This window comes from Punica granatum, chromosome 2 (assembly GCF_007655135.1).
Source record: "Punica granatum isolate Tunisia-2019 chromosome 2, ASM765513v2, whole genome shotgun sequence".
Lineage (NCBI taxonomy): Eukaryota > Viridiplantae > Streptophyta > Magnoliopsida > Myrtales > Lythraceae > Punica > Punica granatum.
This window is the reverse complement of record NC_045128.1, coordinates 30,250,289-30,266,937: the sequence shown is the minus strand read 5'-3', so window position 1 is coordinate 30,266,937 and position 16,649 is coordinate 30,250,289. Positions and strand designations below refer to the sequence as shown.

Below are 16,649 nucleotides of genomic sequence, written 5' to 3'. Positions count from 1 at the left end.
GTATTCCTCCCCCAGCGGTTAGTGGTCATGGCACATTGCTTGTCGGATACGGGCGTTCTCGGATTCCAGTGCCCTTTATCAGCATTTTCTAAAACAGAAAAGGAAGATTTAGGGGAATAAAAAATAAAAATAAAAGAAGAGATTAAGTACCTGTTTGGTTTTAGGGTCGATTTTTATGGCTGTTTAATTTCTAAATTCGATTTTAAAATTTTAACTCTAACTTTAACTATACTCACTACACAACAAAAGTCAACAACACAATTATTACTTTTCCATTTTTCTTCAATTTTTTTAGCCATTCAATTCAATTTTTAATAATAAATTTTCTAAACTATTTATTAGTTTTTCTACAATTCAACAATACAATCATTACTTTTTTTTAACTATTCATTATTTTTCATATTTTTTCTCATAATTCAACATCACAATCATTACAAACCAATTAAAATCAAAATTCAACTCAACTCAACTCTAAAACCAAACACACTATAATTCATTTGGATTTCACACGCTCAACAAGGTTTGATTTGAGTTTCAAATCTAAATCTTAGTCGATTCAATTTTATTTTTCCATTAATTCAACAACACAATCATTATATTTTTATCTTTTTCTTTAATTAAATAGTAAATTCTCTCACATACTTTTTTAAAATCATTTTTATAATCAAATTTTTAACAGTAAATTTTTTATCTACTTTCATATCTATATATACATATTAATTTTTTAATGATAAATTTTTCATCTACTTTCATATATATATATATATTATTACACATTAATATATTTATAAACACTTATAATTATTGTACAAAATTAAGTTGGGTTGGATTATTCAACTCGAAAATCAAAGGCAATCTAACTTATCCCACTCAAGTGTGCATAAGAATCTACTGATTTAAAGTTTTGCACACTTTTCCTTTTAGACTCTCGCTATTCTTTTGGCCTTTTCCTCTGATCCTGTTTGGCCTCACGCTTTTGCTTCTCCTCAGTGGTACGAAAAAGAGACCAAAACATCGGAATTTAATCCCAAAGAAATAATCATTAACACTATGCTATCAGTCAAAAATATTTTGTGATTAGGATAAGTCCACTTTTTTGCAATATTAGTTTTAGCCGATAGACAAAGATATCTCACAATGCTAATGTTTTTAGGCTGAGAATTAGTTTCAACCAATCGACTAGATTAAAAAATAACTGAAAGTACTTCATAGTTAGAATAAGCTGAACTTGTGTGTTAAGAGGACAGATGAACAAGGAAAAAGCTTATAAGCACTTTCTTCCCTCCTACTACTATAAAAAGGAAGCTACCAAATCATATAATATCATAACTTCTCCAATCACATAAATCCCTTATCCATTATCATAGGCACTTCATCAATGGAGGATCAGTGCTGCCCCTTTAGCTGGGAGTACTTGTACTCCAATGCCGAAGAGGTAACAAATGATATCTTATCTTTGCTCGATGGATTTGCTTCGAATCATATCGAAGTATGTCCTCCCTATTCGATCTTCTGTTATGTGAGAATGGCATCTGGTCCTGGAAAATGTTGCTTTCCTAGAATATTTTCAGTTTTCGGGTTTTCTAGCTGAAAATAAATTTTCCGCCACACAGAATCTCACCTCAATTTTTGTCTGCTATAAGAAAACAGAAAACATGTCCGTCGTCCCTTGACAAAAGACCTTGTCTATGGAGCTTGGAATCGGGGCTTAGCTCATTCGGTTCTGTTTTCGACGCTTGCAGGGAATGGAGGAGTTGAAGCAAGCCCTTCTGTACACGACCCTAGAGCTTGAGAAGACAACTGAGTCAGCTAAAGAAGAGATCACAGCCCGAGAACTTGAACTCAGTCATCTCAGGAACCTCCTGAGCAAAGCCATTAAGGAAAGGGATGAAGCTATCTCTCAATACCGGTCTCTCCTCTCAGAGAAACCCTCCAAATCTTCAAGCCAAGCTGAAGAAGAAGTCTCCACAGAAGACCCTTCTTCTTCTCCTTCTTCTTCCTCCCATACTTCTTCTTCTTCACTGACGGAAGAAGCCCTCGAGGCAATGGCTGGGAAGGAGAGGGAGAAAAAGAAGCCATTGCCTGAGAAAGGGAAGCTCTTGCAGGCAGTGCTGGAGGCCGGGCCTCTGCTTCAGACTCTGCTATTGGCCGGCCCGCTGCCTCAGTGGCAGCACCCTCCTCCCAAAATGAACTCTTCTGACATTCCAATTCCTCCATGGGGCTTCAGCCCCTGTAGCAGTAAACGGGCTTTCGGTCCAGAGCTCGGGGAAGGTTTTGAAACGCCTCCGAGCCCCAAGTTTCGGAAGGTTGTCTTCAGTTGACATCGACCATAATTACTCTTCATGTGTTAAAAGTCGCATCATGTTCCATCAGATGTCTTAAACTCTTGGAAGTGTAATTTTTTGCCTGTGCAGTCAGTGACAATTTGGTGCAACCTTAGTAGCACGTAGTTAAAAATGCGTCCGCGTCAACAGAAATAGGTTATGTAGAGCGTGACGGATCCGTCTAGAGGTGCAGATGTAATTTTTCCTAATGATCCTGGAATTCAGAAGACGAATCCAGGGCAATAGAAAGTGTGGATGTTGTAATGGTCGACCTTGTGAAATTAATCTTGAATTTCTATGCGTAAGTTAGACAGGGACATCTGATTCAGTATTTGTCATAACTAATCTTTGTTCATATATGTTTACGGTACTTTGGTGAGGTCCGGCTGACTAAAAACTCGGGATTCAATTTTCGCATAAGGATATATACGACGAGGAAATGGATTTTACTTTGTCCTGTTTTCTGTTAAGCGATTCTCTTGTACTTGTGCTTTTTATCTTCTCAGAGATACTACTTATGGATGATGATGGCTTAAGCGCGGTTTCCATGAGATGAAGTCATAAAATCCCCCCTTAGATTTCTTTTCCTTCCCTTATGCACATGAAAGATCATCCAATCCTTTAGCCGGGTCTATTCCTTAAAATATGGGGACCGCTGCATTGACAATTAGTGGCAGACTCCATATGTTGATCATCCAGAAAGATTAAGGGACGGTTCGGTAAAGGACCATGGAGTTTTCCATGAGCTTAATTAAGTCATGTGTCTATATGTCCTTAAATTAAAAGTATATGTGTCGGAGCAAAAAAACATAAAAAGAAAAAAAGGTCATGTCTGCATGTCTGAGATGTCTTCCATTGAAAATGGTTCTCAGTGGACTTCACTATCATGAGTAGTGCAACCTTGGCCAATCCAGCTAAAAGTGGTGATTTTATATTCCCGCGGGAAAATTAAGATCTCGATTTGGGTGGAAACGTGAAATCTTCAAAGTAAACATTTCCCTTCACATGGAGGGGGAGAAAAAGAAGACCATAACGACTATATATAAGTCAATGGAAAACATGGAGCTGAAGAGGTTTCTGGCTAGATGATAATGGTATGCACATGCTCGATCGGCTGAAGTGGGAGATTACATGTATAATTAGGGCCCGCCACGCTTTTACAAAATCAAGATTTTCAAGTTCTAATTAACAGAAACGAAACATGATACCAAAATGTATAGCAAAATGATAGTGTGCATGGAAATTCCATCTCATGCATAAACTACTTATTTCAAAATTAGGGCGGCTGGCTCGATCGAAAGTGTAACAGTTAGAGATGGCTCATGGATGGCTGAAAAATCTTGAATTCTAGTCTCTTATCAAGGCACTTGGTTTTTGAGCAAACCTCGACATGGAAGATAAAACTGAAGTTTGATCCTTACATTTCTTTCTATAAGATCGAAAGGTAAGATGTATATATCATCGCTTGTAAACCACGAGCTAATTTGATACAGTTAGCAAACTACATTTCAAGAGGACGATTTTTTTATGTGCAATTTAGAGGCCTAAAGCCCATTGAAAGCACTCCATGAACTAGGCCAAATCGATGCCTGACCGAGAGCTAATGTCAACGAATAAATTGAAAACACCTTGTGATATTATCAAAAAGAACTTAGAGTATCATCTTTCACATAAAAACATTTGAATTACGTTGAACGAGCTAGGGTCCGGCCCATAGGCCAATTCTACATAAGAATGCAGTCTAGTTTAACCATGAAGCCCGCCCCGATCCGGGACGGGGCGGGCCGCAAACGGCCTTTCACACAAAATAAATAAAAAAATAAATTATAAAAGGGAAAAAGTGAAGAAGATCTTTCAGCAGCGGTCGCGTCATATCAGACTGTATTATCGTCTTCTTCTTTCTTCTGCTGCTTTCAGGGAGAGTGGGAGAGAGCTCCGATGAATTCTCTGCTGCTCCCTGTCCTTCCATCTTTGTCCAGACCGCAGGCCATAAGCTCCCATCTCCACCATCCTGCTCGCCGCTCGCATTTCTGAATGCTCTCGTGCTTATCAGTCCGGCGGTCATCCTTGCAGTTGTCCACACATGACGGAATCTCCTCCGCTCGACCCGTCACAAACAAAAGACATCACAACAAACATGGCGAAGACGAGAATCGCGGAGAGGGCTTTCTTGGTGGCCATTCTTCTTTTCCCCGCTGGCTGTCTCGTAGTCGTCTTCTTTCGATTTATTTATTTATGAATTGAGTTATTTTTGCAATTAGGAGGGTTCTCTTACATACAGGAGGAGTCGAATTCTTTTTTTTTTTTTTTGCGGTTAATGGGGTACAAGTAATATAGAATGGTCAAGGTTACTCGTTGTTTGGAGTAAGCAGCTCATCCCGTAAAGAGGATAACACAAGTTCGAATCCCGAAAAACACACTTGTTGAGAGAGAGAGAATAACTTTTAATGTTCGATCTCTCTACTGGATTAATCAGACCCTATGGGTTTTTGCATACTATAGTTCGCATTGAAAAAAGTGATTCTGGCTAATCTAGTTCGAGCCGAGTGTTTAACACGAATATGAATTAGTCGGGTCCCATTAATTGGGATTTTAGGACACGATGTGGTGCACTCTGAAAATCATATGTTCTTCTCAAATCCTTTTCTTTAAACATAGTTTTCATCACATAGCGCCTCTAAATCCATACACGTGAATTTCTTTTTCTCCTGTATTGCTTTGTTGTTGAATACGAACGACATTGATTGGATATACAATTACAGCTAACATTATGCAGAAGTGTATATATTATTGACCTCCTTTTACTTTTTCATTCCTATAAGAACACAAGATGATTTCAATAAGTCTTGAAGTCCCTGCATTACAAGCAAAGCATGTCCACTCGGGGTCTTAATTTCTTGAAGAGCTACGTCCTTGTGGTTTATTAAGTTCTATGCGGTAGGCAATATATATTTATAATAACCGATTAACTGGACTGCCATGTGTGGTATATCGGAATGGAATTGAAAGGTAAGGAATGAATCTTGTATAGTGAAATGTGATTATATTGAGAGAAAAAAAAAAGTGATTTATAGATTGAACTCCAGATACATATATTTACTTGAATGAATATATTTGATATACGTATATTTTTAGATATATAAAATTAAAAGAATAATCATTTTAAAACATGAAAGTGTCACCATATGAATAAAATGGAGTGAAAGAATGAGATCTTCATTCCTTTCAATTCTCATATACCAAACATGACCAAAAATTCAAAGATTTCTCCCTGAATTTCAAAAAAGAAAAAGAAAAAATGCAGTTGGACATGTATAACCAGGGGCATAAGACTTTTTGATTAATTGCATTTTTTGTTTTTTGCTAATCGAGAGTGTTCAGGCTTCGCCGACTATTCCCTCGGGTCCTGTGAATTCCCTTCGCCCGACCATGATTAATTAAATTTGATTAATCGTAGGAAGAATCAGCATGATCATACTCTGTAACATTCATGACAGCACTACTCTAGCTAATTATATATGACCCGCTCTAAGACTTCTAAAATCAGAATTTTTCTACAGCTACATTGAGCAAAAAAATCCGCGAAAAGAAAAGGTAATCAATATCTGCGATTAGAGTCATTAAGCCAGAGTTGATCTGGATCGTGAAATAAGCCGATGAAAAACCCGAACGTGATGCGTCGTGCGAGCCATGATTCATAAATTTGATCATCCTAAAAACACTAGAGATCAATCCCTCTTCTGAGAAACAAATTTATTCAAGTACGTACATCTCTCTCAATTGAAGCATCAGATACAAACTTCAATTTCTCACTTAATTCGCACAAACACAATATGATATATTATTAGTACAAATCAACAATTTGACTTGCATATATATTGGCTCTAATAATTTGGCCAAAATGGAGGGATTATCTTCTTGATTATTTCCCCGAAATTTTCCCAAGCATTTTCTGATAATTTTACATTACCATATATTAACTTAGCGCAGAACTCCTTGCAGGCTCCAGAACATTTCTTAACATCCACACGTTTGAGAGTCAAGCAAAGTGGCTTGCATTTGCCCATGCACAACTGACTCTCCATTGCTTCACCGATTGCAGCAAAAGCCATCAAAATCATCGCCAGGATGAGAATTGCGGAGATAGCTAAAGTTTTGGTGGCCATTTTTTTTCTTGTTGTCACGTCTTTTTTTTTCTTTTTTCTTTTTGTGCTCTCACATCTTCTCTCAACTAGCTTATATACAGGGTAAAGAGCCTAATTATGTTTTCGGGTGGTTAGATACATATATTGAAGTGGTTAGGTTTCTTCTAGTTAGGAGTAAAACATGGCAATTGCAAGATCTATCTTCATGTGTTTGTACAGAGGAGACTGTTACCCGCACGCGATTTTGTTATCGTTTTCTAAAATGTAAATATTTTTTATAATTTTGTTGTTGTTGTTGTTGTTTATAATAATAATAATAAATGAGGGAGAGACAAAAAAAAAAGAGGAGGGAAACGGTTAGAGAAAATAACGGAGGAAATTAGTTTCTCTTTTTGTACAGGATGAGTTTATCAAATTGTTTTTTTCATAGTGTATTTTGGTTTTTAAAAGTCCAATAGCCTCCGACTAATCCAATTCGAGTCAAATTGACTTACTGAAGAAAAAATTCTCTCACAATCAAGGATTTTCCTTATATATTCAAACCCGACATTTGAAGTATGAGGAACAAGTCGAACTGCTTGAAAATCCTTGTTGGTTACCAAATTATTTTTTAAAATTTTCAATAATTTAGTTACTGAATAAGAATTATATTATATTGTGATGAATATTTTTGGAGTAAGAATGTTACCCCAACTTTCCTCCTTTTTCAATTTGTAATATAGATATAAATATATAATTAATATGTGTCCGTAGGATCCTCACCTACGCACGGGTTTGTATAAGCTCCGTTAATGAAGTTATCATAATCCTTTATTTCATTTTGTCTTGTCGGTGACTATATTTGCGTAACTTTCATGATAAAAGATTTATTATTATTATACTAAATCTTGACTTTATAATATTAAAATACTCTTTAAAAAAATGGGCTATTGCATGTGGATTGAATTTGGAGGGAGAAAGGGAGAAGTGGGATGATGTTTTCACCTGATAATTAAGAGATTTCATGTTCGATATTCGTTAGGACCATCCATGTTAATTTATTAACTATTAAGATTTTTATTTCATTGTATTAGACCAACAAGCCCCTTTATGTAACCCCAAATATATATATATATATATATAACTAAGAGAGAAGTGGGAGAGGGAGAAAAGGGTGGAAAAAAATTGGGTAATTATTTCATTGGATTTGCGATCACATCCTTAATTTAGTGGCTCTTATAAATTGGAAATATAAGGAGTAATATCTTGGTTAACTAAAAGCTACTAGCTATTATGATTTTTATCCCATTGTACTAGATTCGTGAACATCCCTTATAATCGAAAAACTTACAGTATCTGGCAGATTGGACCATCTTGAGGGCACGATCTTCCTTTTGCTCGTGGCGTGGTTGCCAATGGGTTCGAAAGCAATATCCTAGGTAGAGTTTAGAGAACTTCTCGGTGATCGAGCCCTTCATTGTCGGACAGTCGGAAATGCATGTCCGCATGCATTTGATAGCAGTTTGCTTCGTCGATGGCAGCAGAAGCCATCGGAACCATCGCTAGATGATAATGGTATGCACATACTCTATCCACTAAAGTGGAAGATTACATGTGTGATTAGGGCTCGCCACGCTTTTACAAAATCAAGATTTTCAAGTTCTAATTAACAGAAACGAAACACCATACAAAAATGCATAGGAAAATGATATTGAGCATGGAAATTCTATTAAGGAAGTTAATCCCACATTGAAAAATTGAATGAATATCCCTAGGTTTGTATAAGACTTGAGTACTACCACTTATCAGCTTAAGCTTTTAAGTGGAAATTGGCCAAGCCCGTATAAGCCAAATGGAAATTTAATATGGTATCAGAGCCAGGTTAAGCGTATGCGCGTCAACGCGCATGTATGCATCCATACCACACCGGGTCCAATATGTCAGAGTGTAGCCAAGAGTGCGCCTCGTGTCAGTATTCCCTCTCGCCCGAGCACGGAAGATGAGCCCGGCTCGAGGTTAATTATTGAGGGCGGGTGTTTAAAGGCACGTGACAATATGTAGGTAGAAATAGACCACACGTTGCACGTGAGGGCGGGTGTTGAGAATATTAATCCCACATTGAAAAAATGAATGAATATCCATGTGTTTATATGAGACTTGGGTGTCACCACTTATCACCTTGAGCTTTTAAATGGAAATGGACCCAAACCCATATAAGACAAATGGAAATTTAATAAATTTCATCTCATGCATAAACTACTCATTACAAAATCAGGGTGGCTAGCTCGATTGAAAGTGTAACAGCTAAAGATGGCTCATGGATGGCTGAAAAATCTTGAATTCGAGTCTCTTCTCAAGGCACTTGAGTATCGAGCAAACCTCAACATGGAAGATAAAACAAAAGTTTGATCCTTACATTTATTTCTATAAGATCGAAAGGTAAGGTGTATATATTAATGCTTGTAAACCACGAACTAATTTGATACAGTTAACAAACTACATTTCAAGAGGGTGATTTTTTTAAGTGCAATTTAGAGGCCTAAAGCCCATTGAAAGCACTCCATGAACGGGGCCAAATCGATGCCGGACCGAAAGCTAGTGTCAACGAATAAATTGAAAATACCTCTTGATATCACCAAAAAGAACGAAGAGTTTCATCTTTCACATAAAAACATTTGAATTACATTGGACAAGCTACGGTCCGGCCCATGGGCTAATTCTACATTAGAATGTAGTCTAGTTTAACCATGAAGCCCGACCCGATCCGGGACGGGCCGGGCCGGGCCGCATCGAGCCTTTCGCGCCGTTGACTGTTGTAGAGAAATAAATAAAAAAATAAATTTTAAAAGGGGAAAAGTTAAGAAAATCTTTCAGCAGCGAAACTCCGGTCGCGTCACATCAGAGTCTATTATCGTCTTCTTCTTTCTTCTGCTGCTTTCAGGGAGAGTGAAAGAGAGCTCCGATGAACTCTGTGCTGCTCCCTGTCCTTCCATCTTTGTCCAGACCGCAGGCCATAAGCTCCCAACTCCACCATCCTGCTCGCCGCTACTCGCACCCGCGGTCTCCGCGGTGCTGTTGCTGTTCCACGCTCACAGCTAGAAGACCTTTCCTCTCTCTTCCTCTTCTTCCCACGGCCACTGCAGCTACTCTTGACGGTCCCGGAGACACTTTCCGCTGCCACGCCATGTCAATTGAAGCTCCGGAATCAACTCCTCAGGTTCGATCATCTTATTTTATTTTGCATGAAACTTTCAGAAACAGAACGTGTCGTTCTGCAGGATTGACCCATTTGATCGACGAGACTTACTGTTGCCTGAAAAAAGTTGATACTTGATGCAAGGAAATCGATCAGTGAGTTGTTCTAGCTCTTGTGAGATGAATCTGAACTGATGCCAATGTGTTCATTCAGTCTGACTGGTACTTTGACGTGTCGTACGTGAGGTGCAGCTGTTTCAGGAAAGGATTAGCATATGACTAAGCTGTGTGTGTGAAATGTGCTAGCGTAATCCAAATCTTCAGCCTGTTAATACTCATTGGACCTATTTCTGGGGTATCCACATATTATCCGGGGAACACCATTGCGGAGGATCCTTTGCCTCCTCCGTTTGTGGGGATAGGATATTGCTGCAAGCCAGGTGGTCCCGTGGCTCCTTAATTGCTATAGCTGGTATTTGCTAGGGTCCTGTGGCCTGAGCTTTTCAGGATGCCTAAATACCGTGGCACATCTTGGTGGCAGTTCCAAAATGTCTTGTGGGTTTTGAGGTATCTCAACTGTTTAAGATGGGCCATCTCATGCTTTTTCAAATCCTCTTGGGTTTTCCAGAGTGCCAGCGTTATCTGGGAATCCTTAGGCGTTCTGGTTTTGCTGGGGCGCTTAAGGGTGACGGCGTGTGGGGGCAGGGGACCTTTGCCATCTTTTAGTCCCGCAGCTTTTAGTTCTTCCGAAGGTTATATGAATTCTGAGGTGTATCTAGGGGTGCTCGAGCTGATGGATTTTGGGACATTTTATGGTGTGACTCCTGTGGATCCAAGTCCCAGGTTCCAGCTGTGGTAATTGGGTTGAGAAACAGATAATGTTTCACATGGATTCCAAGAGAACCAATTAGAATCGGATTTGAATGTAAAGCCCCTTCAATGAATATTTTGGAATCATGGAGGTACTCGAGATGTTTTGCCAAACGAATTCATCTTTGCTAATTGATACATAAAGTTCCTGTAGAAATGAAGCCCATTATCCGAAGGAAACATAAGTCAATCCATGGGATGTTCCTGATAACGATTTTGTTGGGGTTGATTGAGAGAACTTCTAGCCTTCGACACAGTTCACTTTTTCCAGAGGTCGCCACATCATTTCCTTCGAAATCGAAACGAGGAATTATCTTGTAAAAATTCTCGGTGCAACAATGTTTGTTCTGCTGGAGCAGCTCTGCTGGGGCTTAGACTCCTTGCTTTGGAATTCTAATATAAACAACTAGACATTTATCATATTAGATTATGTCCTTCTATTCATACTCTAGAATATGCCTGAACTGGTGATCAGTTGCAGGATAGCTTATTGTACTCGAGAGCATATTGGGTTACGGAATCATTGATTGCTTGGGATGTTGATGGAGATGTTTCATGCTACTTATATGGCAGCAGAACTGCAGCATTAGCCTTGACTGATGATGGTATTCAAGGTCAGAAAGCTGGTGCTTCTTGCCCATGCTATGTTTTACCATTAATATATTGTATGGTTCCCTTCCGTTAAAGTTGTTATGTATGAGAACAGGCTACGAAGAGAAAATCAAGCTTGAACGATTGAGTGGGCTTCCTGTAAAAGTAATATGCCTCATCATTTAGAGTACTTAGTTTCTTAAAGCAGTAATTGGAATTGTACTCATCACATCTTGAGATCTAATGTTCTTCGATGAAATGCTATTAGGTTACTGAAAAGTTTCCTCATATTCGAGACTACATTGCTTATCAGTTACCCGCTGATGTGGATGTGAAAAGTCTCCTCAAATGCCAACTGGCAATTGCCACTTATGGATGTAAGGACTGCACTGCTAATAGCATTTAACCCCTTCTTAGAAAAGATCAAAGTAGAATGGAAGATTACATTGCATTCTATTTAAGCAGTTGATGGAAGGTGCTTCGGTGCCACTGGTCTTCAACTACCTGGAGTCCTGGACGAGTTGTTTTCATACACTGGTCCGCTTGGAGCCGTGTTCTCAGAGGAAGGGATCTCACTTTACCTTTGGGCTCCAACTGCACAAGTATCTATCTATAATTTTCCATAGATCAATTTCTTGCCTCTTTTTGCCATATCCCAGGTTTACTTTCCGACCAATAACACCTTCTTTCCTGTTAGAATAGAATGTCAAAGCTCACATTTATAGTGATCCCTTGGGTTCTGATCTGCTGGAAAGTCTCCAACTTGAGGAGATTGATGGGGTTTGGAGCATTAGTGGGCCCAGACATTGGGAGGGCTGCTATTATGAGTACGAAGTTTGCATATATCACCCCAGTACCTTGCAAGTTGAGAACTGCTCTGCAAATGATCCTTATGCTAGAGGGTATGCCGACTGTTAAAATTAGTAGGCTACAAATCTGATTTAGCTGCATGGTGGAATGACATACACACAGAGAGAGACACACATATATTTATATGCATGTTACACATGTATTTTTAAATGATTCCATCATTTCTTTCTGAATGCAGGCTCTCATCAGATGGGAGGAGGACCCTCATAGTGAATGCCTGTTCTGACACTTTAAAACCTGAACTGTGGGATAATTTGGTCAATGAGAAGCCGCAACTTTCATCTTTCTCTGACATAAGTATTTATGAGATGCACATCAGGGATTTCAGGTGGATGCTTAAATTCAATTTCATTTTGGTTTTCTCGAGTTGGCTATCTTACTTCTCAGACAAATCAGGACTTTACCAATGAGAGTTATCACTTGCGGTATGAAAATTATTGGATTCTTCATAGGCTAGAAATCAAGCTCTTACTATTATTTGATGTTCCCACACTTGGTCTTTTTTTTTTTTCCTTTTCAGTTGAATTTCCACTATTGTGACGGACATGCTAACTTGCTCTTTTTTCTCCGCTTTAGAATCCTTATGGACTTTTCATTAATCATATATGGAGTTTCAAACTGCTCAAAATGCTTCTAATAGTCTCAAACCTCAAGGATATGCTTCATCTTTGTTATATTTTTGCCAACTGTTTATACTTTTCTCCTGCTGTCACAGCGCCAATGACCATACAGTGAAACCAGAGCTTCGTGGTGGTTATCTAGCCTTCACTATGGAGGTACTCCTCTGGGGCAATTCTGGTGAAAGTAGGAAATATACAGTAATTTCCAAGCATTTTTTTCCTGGGTTACTTTTTGAGTCTGTCGGTGGTTTTTTTGAATCAAGGCTAAGAGATGTACTGGTGAAATCAAAGTAAAAAGGTTGCCTTCTTTGCTAAAAACAAGTGGTGCTTTTTATTTCAATAGGATTCAGCAGGCATGCTTCATCTTCAGAAATTATCTGGGGCTGGTCTTACCCATGTCCACCTGCTGCCATCTTTCCAATTCGCAGGTGTTGAAGATGAGAAGAATAAATGGAAATGTGTTGGTGAGGCTCTTCTTCTATGAAAATCAACCCTTCACTATTCAATAATTAAAAATATCTGGACTTGCTTGGTTAAGGTTAATCTCATCCTATGTCACCTTTAAAAGTATTTTTTTTCCATAATTTACATGTAAAATTGTGAACAACAGAACTTGGATTAATGTAGTAGTCATATCTTTGAACATAACTGATGTAACTTACATGGTTTTTCTTGGGGCAGACTATGGGCTGTTTCACAACTTTAAACTGAGCCTATTTGCCGATAAAACTTGATGGCCATGAATTTTTATGATATTGACATTTTTAGCTTTGGCAACTTAAAATGTTTCTTGGATGTTGAAGTTGTTACTAACTTACATTTGACTTGTCTCGGCTATGTTTCTTCTTATGACATTTTCAAAGATACCAAGAAGTTGGAGCAACTGCCTTCAGATTCGGAGGAGCAACAAGCTCAGATTACAGCAATCCAAGAGGAAGATGGATATAACTGGGGGTAAGCTTCCTATTGGAAGATGAACAGATGAAAACTTCATAAAATCTATTTGGGCCTATTAGTAATTTGCCCTCACGATTCCGGTGAAGGTACAATCCTGTTCTTTGGGGGGTGCCTAAGGGAAGCTATGCTAGTAATGCGAATGGCCCGTGCCGTATAATTGAGTTCAGAAAGATGGTTCAGGTTTGGTCACAAACGCTGCTCTTGTTGAGAAGACTTAAAAAATTGAACACTAGAAATTTAGGTTCAGAGAGACTTAGAGCCATTAAATGGACTAACATCGACTTTTAATGTAAGCTCAGCTTCATCTTCATTTTTTTTGTCTACCCTCTCTTTATTAAAACTTTCATGTTATGCTTCAGACTTCAGTTCGCATCATAATTGTGCTCTTATTAATAAACTTAGATAGTATTGAAAACATACACGTGAATTTCTTTTTTTATTTGTTTACTTATTTATTTATTTGTGTATGTGTGCATCTGTCTTCCTTTCTTGCATTATCACAGGCGTTGAATCGAGTTGGTCTGCGTGTTGTATTGGATGTCGTGTATAACCATTTGCATGGAAGCGGGCCCTTTGATGTGAATTCTGTTCTTGATAAGGTCTCTATGGCTAATATGTTTATTCAATTGTTTTACATGTTACTCATTCTATTTACATGAGTAAAGATTACCTCTAATTTATGATACATCCAGCCTTCAAAAGGTATTTCATCTATAGGTTGTTATTTGAGTTCCCTATAGATTGTTCCAGGCTACTATTTGAGGAGGAACAAAAACGGTTTGATCGAAAACAGTACCTGCATCAACAACACTGCCAGTGAGCATTTTATGGTAGAGAGACTGATTATTGATGATCTGCTTCACTGGGCAGTCAATTATAAGGTAATGAAATTCTTCTCGTCATTGTAAGATAGTTGAATCATTTAATACTTCTGGAACCTCAAAATCTGAAGAAAATTATACCACTGTAGAAATTAGAAGTAGTTATTTTCATGAATATCTCAAGAATCTCCTTGTCTTCTACCAGGACTATTCACTGTTCTGCGGACTTTTAAGTAGTCCTTTTAAGATCTCATAGACATTTAAGGAATTTTCAATTTCCTCCTATCCAGCTGGGCCGAATTAGTCTTATGGGGCAATTTGGTTACCATGTCAAAAAGCAGGGCAATTTGACAGACAGACGGTTTCAGAGGAAAGACAATTTCCTGCATTTACTATGTTGCATTTGCTTGGAGGTTTCAGAACTTGGGGTCAACAGTTTTAGTACTAAACAAGAAATATCCGGGGCAACACCTACTGGAAAACCTTGATCCGTTATTTTTGATGTATTGATGTTACTTTTTTGTCAGGTTGATGGGTTTCGGTTTGATCTTATGGGCCACATAATGAAACGCACTATGGTATGTAATTCCTCACCACCTTTTGCTTTCGACACTGTCATGTGAAATTCGTATGGGTGACAAAGGTCGTACATATTGCGGTACTAGTATTAATACATATACCTAGGCATCATTCATAAGCTAGTCCATAAAATGACATGATCCCGTGGATCTACCTTAGTTGAAAGAAAGAGCTGGGATGGATTTGAATAACTTTTCTTTTTATGTTGTGCTTAGCTGAAAGCAAAATCTGCACTACAAGCTTTATCAAAAGAGAGGGATGCAGTTGATGGTTCAAGTATCTATATGTAAGTTTATAGAATCACTAAACTGGAGAATTTTCTCAACGTTGCGAACTTGCCCTGTTTTCTTCTTCTTCCTCGTGGAGAATTTCCATCTGTTGAAGGTTTCATCTGCTTCAATATATGGACTATTGTACCTTTTAACACAGATATGGTGAAGGATGGGACTTTGGTGAAGTTGCCAACAATGGACGAGGTATAAATGCATCACAGTTCAATCTACCTGGAACAGGAATTGGGAGGTAATGATCTGTCTCTTTAGTAATCTTTGTCTTTTTGTCGAATGTTGGACTCTTAAGTGATTTAACTATTAGTCTTAGATGTTAGTGTCACTGTTCTACAGCTTTAATGATCGGATACGCGACGCTGTGCTTGGAGGATCCCCATTTGGCCATCCCCTTCAGCAAGGGTTTGTGACTGGTTTGCTCTTGCAGGTAAAATCGTCCACACACAATTTTGTTTCTATAGTGAAACTGTCATAATAAAATCTATCATTGTTACTTTTCTGAAAAGGTCTAAATTGTTTGTTTCCATATGGTATATTTTTTTATGCTTATTTTTAACAAATATACGTTTATTGAAATGGGGAAAAACTATTAATATAGAGATTTATAGAGATTTCTCTGCTTTTCAGCCTAATGGACACGACCATGGTACGGAAGCTGATATGAAGCTCATGCTTGCCTCATCGAAGGATCACATACAGGTTGGTATTTCAGATGATTGGCTTAAGAGAATACTTGCTCACTCATACGGTTCTAGAGGACTCAACATGATGGTCTACTTAATACACTATATTTAACCATTAATATTGTGCTCTATGGATGTTTTTGCAATATGTTTATCAGTTTTTGTGATTGAGTATCCTCCACGGTTCAGATCGGGATGGCTGGAAATTTGAGGGACTTCATTTTTACAAATTCCGATGGCAAAGAGGTGTGCTTATGCTGCTTTCACTACATTCATGTTTGGTCCTTCATGAATGCAAATTTCACTATTTGTTTATCTTATTGCTAAATAAACTGATATCATGTCCAACGAATAAAAACTTTTTAAAAAAATATAATTAGTTTGTAAAATTGAATCATTCTTCAGTCATTTCACTCATTTCATTTTTAACTGTCTTTACAAACAAGAGAATATTGTATATATCATGTGAATAATTTAGTCATTCAATTTTTTCAGGTAAAAGGATCTGATGTTTTAACCTATGGTGGAACACCTGTTGCATATACCCTCTCTCCAACGGAAACAGTAAGAATCTGTAGAACCTCTGTGTGGCTTTTCTCTGAATTTCAGTAGCTCATCATTATTTGCTTGCACTTGGATACAAAAATCTGCTCGTGTAAATAGAAATATCGCCTTTATTGATAACTCATTTTTTAGGGTTTGAAGAATTATAATCTAAAGAGCATGAA

General features: G+C 38.0%; 2 protein-coding genes across 2 annotated transcripts; both read left to right on the top strand.

Annotated features, from left to right (window-relative positions):
* The first annotated feature begins 1,308 nt into the window (after positions 1–1,308).
* LOC116195021 lies at positions 1,309–2,633 on the top strand. The gene is made up of 2 exons (XM_031523973.1): positions 1,309–1,435; positions 1,743–2,633. The coding sequence occupies exons 1-2, from the start codon at positions 1,379–1,381 to the stop codon at positions 2,319–2,321; spliced, it is 636 nt and encodes a 211-aa protein (XP_031379833.1). The 5' UTR covers positions 1,309–1,378; the 3' UTR covers positions 2,322–2,633.
* Positions 2,634–9,320: 6,687 nt separating this feature from the next.
* LOC116196769 (pullulanase 1, chloroplastic) lies at positions 9,321–16,485 on the top strand (the record flags this gene model as incomplete). The annotated part of the gene is given in 20 exon segments (XM_031526652.1): positions 9,321–9,665; positions 10,989–11,127; positions 11,220–11,269; positions 11,373–11,481; positions 11,570–11,706; positions 11,807–12,006; positions 12,153–12,302; positions 12,690–12,750; positions 12,938–13,058; positions 13,458–13,548; positions 13,638–13,731; positions 14,055–14,150; positions 14,292–14,432; positions 14,900–14,950; positions 15,167–15,237; positions 15,381–15,473; positions 15,575–15,665; positions 15,866–15,937; positions 16,111–16,167; positions 16,417–16,485. Coding segments are annotated over 20 exon segments (2,148 nt in total), but the record flags the coding sequence as incomplete, so codon positions are not given.
* Positions 16,486–16,649: the final 164 nt, after the last annotated feature.